This window comes from Drosophila guanche, unplaced genomic scaffold (assembly GCF_900245975.1).
Source record: "Drosophila guanche unplaced genomic scaffold, DGUA_6, whole genome shotgun sequence".
Taxonomy (NCBI): domain Eukaryota; kingdom Metazoa; phylum Arthropoda; class Insecta; order Diptera; family Drosophilidae; genus Drosophila; species Drosophila guanche.
In genome coordinates, this window is record NW_022995768.1 from 404,648 (window position 1) to 414,507 (window position 9,860).

General features: G+C 43.6%; 2 protein-coding genes and 1 pseudogene across 2 annotated transcripts; 1 reads left to right on the forward strand and 2 right to left on the reverse strand.

Moving 5' to 3' along the window:
- The first annotated feature begins 324 nt into the window (after positions 1 to 324).
- Positions 325 to 2,580, forward strand: LOC117591205 (laccase-14). Its single transcript, XM_034284345.1, has 2 exons — positions 325 to 2,155; positions 2,219 to 2,580. The coding sequence occupies exons 1-2, from the start codon at positions 329 to 331 to the stop codon at positions 2,459 to 2,461; spliced, it is 2,070 nt and encodes a 689-aa protein (XP_034140236.1). The 5' UTR covers positions 325 to 328; the 3' UTR covers positions 2,462 to 2,580.
- A 320-nt stretch (positions 2,581 to 2,900) lies between these two features.
- Positions 2,901 to 4,322, reverse strand: LOC117591207 (lipase 3). Its single transcript, XM_034284348.1, has 3 exons — positions 4,152 to 4,322; positions 3,376 to 4,101; positions 2,901 to 3,314 (listed from the first exon to the last, which is right to left on the reverse strand). The coding sequence occupies exons 1-3, from the start codon at positions 4,305 to 4,307 to the stop codon at positions 2,919 to 2,921; spliced, it is 1,278 nt and encodes a 425-aa protein (XP_034140239.1). The 5' UTR covers positions 4,308 to 4,322; the 3' UTR covers positions 2,901 to 2,918.
- Positions 4,323 to 8,267: 3,945 nt separating this feature from the next.
- On the reverse strand, positions 8,268 to 9,579 carry LOC117591201 (annotated as a pseudogene).
- Positions 9,580 to 9,860: the final 281 nt, after the last annotated feature.

Below are 9,860 nucleotides of genomic sequence, written 5' to 3' on the forward strand. Positions count from 1 at the left end.
CCGTTATTCGCAAATACAATATACCCTATTTACTCTTCGAGTACAGGGTATAAAAATACATTCCATGGTGTAATGTGCTAGTGCCAGCGCCCTCTTTAAATTATCTTCAAATCTAGAAGAGCTTTTACCACCGTCTGTAAACCAAGACATGTTGGTGGGTCTTTCATTTCATTCCAATGGGTGTCGGGGGATTGCGACTTATCAAATTCTGCTCAGCTTTAATGGCAGCTACGTGCAGCGCATGCCCAAAGGTCTTGGGGCGCCCCTATCAAAAATTTCTTCGCGCGTTGCACTCAATGCTGGGGACAGTTGCTTGCCAAAGCTCACGATGTGCGTACGCGAAAGTAAAAGTTTTCTCAGCATTTGGATTAATGTATTGGTTCTGGGCTTGGCCCAGGCCTTGACACAGGCGCATACCCAAGGCACAGCAGATCGTCGGGAAGTTCTTTTCAGCACAGCTGAGGAGATCCTTTTTGGTACAGAAGAGGCCAAGTTCGATTGGCCCTGGTCCCGCAACAAGACCACCAAAGGCACACCCGCTGGTCTGAATTTGAAGAATGACTACAGCCAGATGGACATTGCCAGCTTCAGTGATTTTGAGCGCCATCCGTGCCGACGTGTGTGCCAGCAGGGGCAGACGCAAAGCTGCTACTACCAACTGGTGGTGCACAACTACCAGAGACTCGGGCCCGAGTGTCAACGCTGTCAGTTCGATGAGCGAGCCTGTGCCGCTGAGCACTGCATCTATGGCGATGGAGTGGCCTCGCCTGTGATGGCTGTCAATCGTAAGATACCTGGTCCAGCCATCGAACTGTGCGAGAACGACACGGTGGTGGTGGATGTGCTCAACTATCTGGGCGAGCCCACTACCATGCACTGGCATGGGCTGAATATGGTGGACACACCGCAGATGGACGGCGCCGCATTTGTCACTCAGTATCCGGTGCAGCCGGGCGAGGTGCAACGCTACGAGTTCAAGGCCGATCGCGGTGGATCGCTGTGGTACCACAGCCACATGGGCTGGCAGAGGGGTTTCGGTGTGGCGGGACACCTGATCATACGGAAGACGCGTCAGGCCAACCAGCATGCGCATCTCTACGACTACGATCTGGTGGAGCATGCCCTGATGGTGCAGGATATTTTCTACGATCACGAACTGCAAACAGTGCGAAATATACTTATCAATGGCAAGGGTAGAAATCATCTGAATCAGCTGCCAGATAACGACAATCGACATCGCTATGAGCGTCTTAGAGTCACTCCTGGCTATCGCTATCGCATGAGGGTTCTGCTCAATGGTATCGCCAACTGCCCAGTGGAATTCTCCATTGAGCAGCACAAGCTGCTGATCATCAGCACAGATGGCAACGACATCGAGCCCGTCCTAGCTGATGGGTTTTTCTTGACCTCCGCGGAGAGATTTGACTTTGTGCTGAATGCCAATCAGTTTGCCAAAAGCTATTGGATCAGTGTTCGCGGATACGAGCAGTGCGATGGTCGTAAACTGTATCAGGGCGCTGTGCTCAGCTATCGTGGCGCCACGCGCACTGAGCTGCCACAGGGCAACATTTTGGGCAGTACACAGAGCAGAACACTGGATGCATACAATCTGCTGAAGCCGACGAATAGCTCCGAGCAGAGTAGAGCTCTCTCTGCTGTCCCTGTGCTGGTCAACGACTATCGAATAATGCCCACGATTTCCGCCGGCCCTGAGACCTTTCTGCGTCTGGCAACTGCCGAGGACATCAACGTGGGCACTGTGGCGCTGCGCTCGCTGCAGCCTTTGCCCTGGCCACGTAACACCAGGTTCCGCACCTACTACTCCAGTTTCAGTCTGCACCGCACACCCAATGGGGAGTTGCTCTTCCAGATCGATGAGATCTCGTACATACCCCCGGGTATATCCCTGCTGCAAGGCCGCCATCTCTTCCAGGATGATGGTTACTTCTGCAACCGGAGTTCTCTCGTCGCGCAGGGTCGCAACTGTCAGAAGGATGTGTGCGAGTGCCTGAACGTAATCAGAATGCCTGCCTACCGCCCCATCGAGATGGTGGTGGCCAACTATATGACCAACACGCATCCCTGCCACATCCACGGCAACTCCTTTCGCCTCGTTGGTCAGGGTGTAGTGGGCAATATTGATGATCTTCGCAATGTAAGCAACCATACAAAGGTTCCAACATTGTTGATTGATTCCCACATAATTTTCCCTCCACAGATACAAAATCTAGATCGACAGGGACGTTTGCCGCGCCTGCCCGATCACTACCATGCGGTGCTCAAGGACTCGGTGCAAATACCAGGCTTGGGCTTCATCATTGTTCGCTTTATTTCCGACAATCCCGGCTTCTGGCTGTATCACTGCCATGTAGAGGCACATACAGTGCAGGGCATGATGGCCGTGCTCAAGATTGGAGAGGATTACCAAATGAAACCAGTTCCGGCGCGTGTGCGGTGTTAGTTTTAGCAACATTCATAAGTAGTATTAAATGTTATTTAAATTCTATAATTTCTATACATTAAATTCTAATTATTTGTTGCCTGAGAAGTCAGGCTGACTGACGATTCTCAGTCAGTACATCTGTCCTATTTACACTCGGTACTCGAAGAGTAAATAGGGTATAGTAAATAGTAGTATTTGTGAAGGAAACGTTTCCGACCCCATAAAGTATATTCTTGATCAGCATCGATAGGCGAGTCTATATAGCCATGGCTGTCGGTGTCTGTCTTTGCTTAGATTGGAAAGCTGCTAATGTTGAGCCAATATTGCCTCTCTAGCATTTGTTATCTGAAGATTATTTTCCAATTTATACTGAAACGTCTTTCAATGTTTGGTTTTATTTATTTTTCAGTGTAAGATAATTTTCAAAGAGAGGTTATCAAATAACTTTAAGTCAAATCTTAAAGAAATAACTCAATCATTCTGCAGTCTGCTCCTTCTCGTATTGCTGCATGATGGCAATCACGGGCTCGTTGAGATATTCACGTAGTCCGTGGTTTAGGGCAAAGTCTCCGTGATCCCACAATGGATCCGCCATGCGGTGCATAACCTTCTTGGGCAGGCGTTCGGCTAGTGCCTCGACATCTTCCACAGCAGCCATACCATCGTTATCGGAATACCACAGGTGCACATCTGAGGAAATCAGCTCCACGGGGTACTCGGGTGGTTGCTCCGAGCCATAGATATGCAAATTTTTCTTTGTGCCATAATCGAACTGACGGAAATAGCCAGATTGCTGCTCCTGGATGTAGTGCAGCATTTGATCGGTCGAACAGCCCGACGGATGTGTTGCCAGACCTTCTGGCATGGCAGTCTGGGGATAGAGTTGTCAAGGATTAACATCAGAGTAACCACCTTTCTTTCCTTTTACTTACCATATTAACACGACCACCCGTGTACAGAGACTGTACAGTATTTTCGCACAGTGGACGCAGCAGAAAATTCGGCTCACACAAATTAAAAAGCAGCGTCAAAAGAAAGTCGTTGTGAGGCAGGAACTCCTGGGAGCCAAAGAGCTTGGCATGTATCGTCTGATGGCCTAAATAGGGACCCAAAGACAGCACCAATTTGTTGGCCATGTTCTTCATGATCGCGACTGGGGCAAACATGTGAGCTGTCTTGATTTTCTTATTGTAGTCTGGCCGGGCGGACATCAACGCAAAGAACACTGTCGTGCCTTGGGAGTGACCCACATAGTGGATGGCCTCCTGTCCCTTGCCATTCTCGCTGGCCAGGGCATAATCGATCATGGCCGCAATGTCGTAGAGACCAATCTCGTGCCAAGTGAACTGCCAGAAGTTGGGATGCTTGGTGGAGAGGTAAGTATGGTTCCTGGAGTAGGTGTTTCCACGGCCATTGCCCATCCACACATCGTAACCAGCATCGGCCATCAGATAGGGCAGGCTGTCATTGGGTCCACACAGGATCCAGGCATCTGAGCAACTCGTTAGGCCATGTTGAATCAGGACAATAGGACGCTGTTCGTTCTGGTTCTGCAGCTTGTGGGAGTAGGGAATGCGAAAGATGCCCAAGATGTAGCCATCTTCGGTGAGTACATGATGATGCTCGGATGGATATCCGTGAGCGGCAATGCGATCGGCCTAAGGTTGAGTCATTATTTGGTGAACTTCAAAATCCACGATCCACTTACCGTCGTCAATCGATCCCTGACTCTAATGTGTGCCTCTGGGTTATCATATAACTGGTAGAAATCGATTACCCCTGTCGGTCCATCTATGGAAGGGGCATAGCTACCCATGGCCAAGCCAATAAGGATCAGCAAGTGCCTAAAGATAATTTTCTTCATGGTTGGGCGCTTGTTCGATGGACACTGAATGATGGCCAACGCTTGGCTTTCCGCTTGTGTACCACTTCCAGGGTCTCGATCTCAAGTATTTTTTCTTGCTATCAAGAGTTTGATTAAATATTTTGAGACTCTTAAGAGATTATGAATCCATAAAGTAAGCTATAAAATTCGGATTAAAAAAAGAAAATAAATAAATTTGAAATCGAAATAAAACTAATCAAACTTAGAATTTCACCAGCTCTAAGGACCTTTAAAATCCCAGTTGATTATTACGAGTGGGTAAAACCTTTTACATACTATTGGGGTTGTAAATCCTAACTCTAATTGATGATTCTGAAAATGTTGTATGTTTTTCCAAGAATTACTTGCGTCAAAACTTATCAGCAATTAAAGCCACTTGAAGAGCCGTACGATAATCCATAGAAATACCCCCCTTGAAAATGTATTGTGTTGGTTTTTATAGATTATTGAGCAATTTTTAGAACGGAGCTGCTCGTAGGAGCAACATCTAGGAGAGAAAATGAAAATAAAATTTCGGAAATAAAAGTAAATTTTTGAGCCGAAGTTGCCTTAGCAAAAACTTTCAGTTCGTAAATATAAAGCAAAAGTACTATTCTATTTACAAAAAAAAAGCATACAAAATAGTGTTACTGATAAGCAATAACAAAGTGTTGTTGTTATCATGAACGACGACGAAGACGACACAACGGTTTGGAACTGGTAGAGAGTAAAATTGAAGTCAAAGGCAGTCAAAAGACAAAACCAAGCCTCTCCTATTCTACTAAAGAAAAAAATCGCTCTGCACTTAGCACCCAGCACCAGCTCCAATCAATATGCCCTCCTAAGCGACAGCACGCCAAATAACGCAAATGAAGATGAAAACGAAGCACTGGACATGATAACTGAAGATAACTTAACTGAATCTGCCAAGCCGCCACCTATATTCTTATCTGAAGTCAGTGATATAAAAGGAATGCTAGTTTACCTCGAGACTACAATTAAAAAAGAGCTTTTCTTTTATAAAGTACAACGCGATGGTCATGTGAGAGTTATTGTAAAGTATATTGAAGAATACAGGAAACTTGTTAAAACTCTTACTAAAGATTCTGTCAAATTTCAGACATACCAACTTAAACATGAGAGGGCATTCAGAGTTGTTATTAAGAATTTGCACTTCTCAACGGATATCGACTTAATCAAACAAGATGTGTAGTCCAAAGGTCACGCTGTTAGAAACATTAGTAATATTAAAACTCGTGTAACCAAAGAGCCATTGAATATGTTCTACTTAGACATTGAGCCCAACAATAAGAACTTAGATATATACAAAGTTAAACTCATTGGTAACGCAGTTGTTAATATAGAACCACCCCGTAAAACCAAAGAAATCGTTCAGTGTTATCGTTGCCAGGAATTTGGACACACAGAGTCATATTATTAACCATCCCAGCAACGCTTGCCCAAAAGATAAAGAGCAACCAGCAAAATGTGCCAACTGCAACGAAGATCATGCTGCTAGTTACAAAGGGTGTAAAGTCTATCAGGATCTTATATAAAAAAAAATAGTAAGCGGACGCAACCACCAGAGAAACACCAAAGATAATATAATAACTAAACTAAACTAACCCGAAGGGATCGGAGTTATACAAATGAATACGAAACAATAACATAACGACTTTGTCAACTGGTGTGCCCACATACTGGCCAACTGATAGTCGAAAAATTCCAGATTTGATTGATTTCATAGTATTCTCTGGAATCCCACAATCACACATGCGAGTGATGGAGAGCTTTGACCTTAACTCAGATCATTCTCCAATAATAGCAACTTACAGCACAATAGCCCATATGTTGGAAAAGCCCTATAAAGTAATAACAGCCTCTACAGACATTAACGCATTTAAAAGCCATTTAGATTCAGCTATAAGCCTGGACATTCCGTTAAAAACAGGAGAGGAGATAGACTATGCTGTGGAGCTTTTTACAAATACAATTCATAATGCGAGCCACAGAAACACGAATCATGCTCTTAATCATCAACAACCAAACCAATTGAACCTTTCAACCGAACTTCGACAAAAAATGCAAAATAAAAGGAATCTGCGAAAACGCTGGCATGAAACTTACTACCCTCCTGACAAAAGATTATACAACAAGGCTGGATCTGAGCTTAGACAACTGCTGTCGAACTTACGCAATGAATCTCTAGCTGAGGATCTGAGAAACTTAGACCCTAATCACTAAATACCTAAAGAAACCAGCTAAAAGAAACATAAATATTCACAAAAGTAATGGAACTTGGTGTAGGTCTAATAATGAACAAGCATTTGCACAACATCTGCACTCTGTGTTTCAGCCAAACGATATAAATAATTATATAACAGAGACTGAAGTAGAAAAATTCCTTGAGTCACCCTGCCAAATGAGCTTGCCTATTAAAAGCATTAAATATGAAGTTGTGACAGAAATCAAATGCTTGAACAATAAAAAAGTACCAGGCCCTGATAAAATAGACGGTATCACCCTAAAAAGTTTACCACCAAAATGCATTCGGTTTCTCACTCTTATATATAACGCGATTCTCAGACTAGAAATAGACTACAAATACTGCACTGCTGCATTTCTTGATGTTCAACAAGCGTTCGATCGAGTCTGGCACAAAGGTTTGTTGTACAAGATAAAGAAATGGCTACCTGCTCCGTACTATTTATTAATCAATACATATCTGGCTAGAAGAAGCTTTGACGTGCAGCAGAAAACCGATAATTTATCACTACTTCTCATCAACGCAGGCGTCCCACAAGGAAGCGTATTGGGACCAATTCTCTACACCCTATATACGGCCGACATGCCAGTTACAAACAACTGCACTTTTAGCCACAAGCACATCTATAAATGAAGCTTCTGAACTCCTGCAGAGTGAGCTAAGCCTAATTGAAGACTGGTTCCTTCGATGGAAAATTAGAATAAACTCTCTGAAATCCGTCCAAATAACGTTTTCATTAAGACCAGGTAACTGCCCAAATGTTACACTTAACGGCTCACCAATTCCACAAAGTACCTGTGTGAAGTATCTCGGCTTGCATCTCGACCGCAGATTAACATGGAAAAACCACATTAAAGCAAAATGTCAACAACTTAGACTTAAAACACTAAAAATGTCCTGGTTGATAAGTCGAAATTCAGAAACCACTTTGGAAAACAAAATTCGCTTCTACAAATCCATACTGAAGCCTGTTTGGACCTACGCTTTACAGCTTTGGGGAACTGCTAGCAACTCAAATATTGAGATACTTCAGCGTTACCAATCAAAAACTTTGCGACAAATTGTCAATGCTCCGTTTTACGTATCTAATGCAAACATCCACAAAGATCTGAATATTCCAACCATTAAAGAAAAAATAAAGAAAACTAGTAAGAAATACATCGACAGACTCCACAACCACGTAAATAATTTAGCCTTAAGTCTATTAGACAATAGCCTAACAGTAAGAAGACTGAAAAGATACCACATTCTTGTTATCCCTGATAGATAAATCCAACAAACTGAAAATATGTTATATATAATAGCAGGGCTCATTGGAAAACTGCTATTTCTGTTAATTGAATATTAATTAGACAATTTACTTATTGTTTAAACAAACAGATTGTAAATATAAAGAGAGAGAAAAAACAAAACAAAAAAATTTTTTAATTTCATAGTGGATCCAAAGCTGAAACCAAAATCTTTATGGCTAGTGGAAAAATTAATATTATTAGAAAAGTCGGATATGATCCAAACAAATTTACGAGTATATGCAATGAAGTGTATAGAACTGCGACGTTAGAATTGGATATAATTGTGGGTGTCTAAGAGGTGTATCAGATACGATTAAGCTTCTGTTAATTATGATTTACATTCATAAATATAGCTAACAACTAACTAAAATTTTAAAAATATAATTACTGTGTGTTTGCCTCCTAGTGCTCATTCAGGATCTCCCAGTTCATGGCAAAGTCCCTATGGTCACTTAGCGGATCTTCCATGTGGTGCATCACTGCATTGGGCAGTGTCACACTCAGACGTAGGATATCATCCACAGCGGCCATCTCATCGTTGTCCGAGTACCACATGTGCATTTCTGCAGTAATCTGATCGGTGGGATAATCAGCTGGTGTATACGTGCAGTAGAATTTCAGATTCCTCTTATTGCCGTAGTCGAACTCATGAAAGTGTCCGGATTGATGTTCCTGCATGTAGTGCAGAATCTGATCGGTGGAGATACCAGCAGGAAAGACGCCAGTCAGCAAGGATGAAGCAGTCTGTAAAGGTGAGAAGTGAATTAGACACTTAAGCTTCATAAAAGTCGTAATTGTTAGACACACCGTATTGGTACGTCCTTCTCTGGCTGTGTTATCATTGCTGCTGTTGCTGCTGCTGCAGAAACCAGAGACCACGGAATCAGGACGGCAAACGTTGTACAACAACGCCAAGACAAAGTCATTGTGGGGCAGAAACTCCTGCGAGCAAAAAGAGCCTCGAGTAGGCATTGTCGACGCCCAGATAGGGCGACAGTGTGTTCACCATAAAATCATCCATGTGATCCATAAACGCCACCGGGGACAGCATATGAGCTGTTTTGATTTTCGCATTGTATTCCGGCCGAGAGGACAGCAAAGCGAAAATGACAGTTGTGCACTGCGAGTGGCCCACATAGTGGATGTCTTCTGCCTCTTGCCGTTCTCAGTGAAAAGAGTGTAGTCGATGTCGTAGTAGCCAATCTCATGCCAGCTCAAACGCCAAAAGTTTGGATGCCTTGTGGAGAGGGAAGTATGGTTATTGGAGTAGCGATTACCACGGGCGTTACCCAGCCAACATCGAATTCAGCATCCGAGAGCAGGAAGGGCAGAGCATCGTCGGGGCCTAGGCAGGGTCAGCCATCGGAACTGGCGAAGAGCCCGTGCTGGATAAAGGACGCTGCTGCTACTCATTATGCAGATTGTAAGAGTAGGGCATGCGGAAGATGGTGACGATATATCCATCTTCGGTAGATAGTCGGGCTCTGTGATGTAATCAAGAGATGAGAATGAGTGTTTTGAGGATTATCTGCCAAACTCTGTGTTTGGTTACCGTGGCGGGTGCCTTGGCCAAAGATAGCTGCGCAACGGGATTGTTGAACAGCTGCTAGAAGTCGGTGACCTCCTCCGCAGGATCCAGAGGAGCACTCTCAACGACTGCGGCAAGGAAAATCCATACCAATGCGAATTTGAGACTGATGTATAAGCTGGACATGTTGCTGCAGAACTATAGAAAATAGGCAGGGCACTCGATTAGTGCGGTAATCATTCTTGGATAAGTTTAGTCAATATGAGTTTATTAAATGGGTAAAAGCTACCTAGAGCTAAATAACTTGGAGAAGGCGTGAAGAGCGTACACTTTGTACAGCTGCTAATTTATCTAAATAGGTGTGTACTATAAGATTAGTGGATTATTTATTCAGTGGAAATCGTATATAGAAAAAAGTGTTATAATATTGACCAAGTCAAATACCATAAAGAAAGCTTTAAAGCTAT

Excerpts from the sequence above, each read along its gene's own strand:
- LOC117591205 (XM_034284345.1), top strand. The coding sequence starts at position 329 with ATGTGCGTACGCGAAAGTAAAAGTTTTCTCAGCATTTGGATTAATGTA. Across the intron at positions 2,156-2,218 it reads ATATTGATGATCTTCGCAAT|ATACAAAATCTAGATCGACA; the intron begins GTAAGCAACCAT and ends TTCCCTCCACAG.
- LOC117591207 (XM_034284348.1), bottom strand. The coding sequence starts at position 4,307 with ATGAAGAAAATTATCTTTAGGCACTTGCTGATCCTTATTGGCTTGGCC. Across the intron at positions 4,102-4,151 it reads TCAGGGATCGATTGACGACG|GCCGATCGCATTGCCGCTCA; the intron begins GTAAGTGGATCG and ends ACTCAACCTTAG. Across the intron at positions 3,315-3,375 it reads CGGGTGGTCGTGTTAATATG|ACTGCCATGCCAGAAGGTCT; the intron begins GTAAGTAAAAGG and ends CTCTATCCCCAG.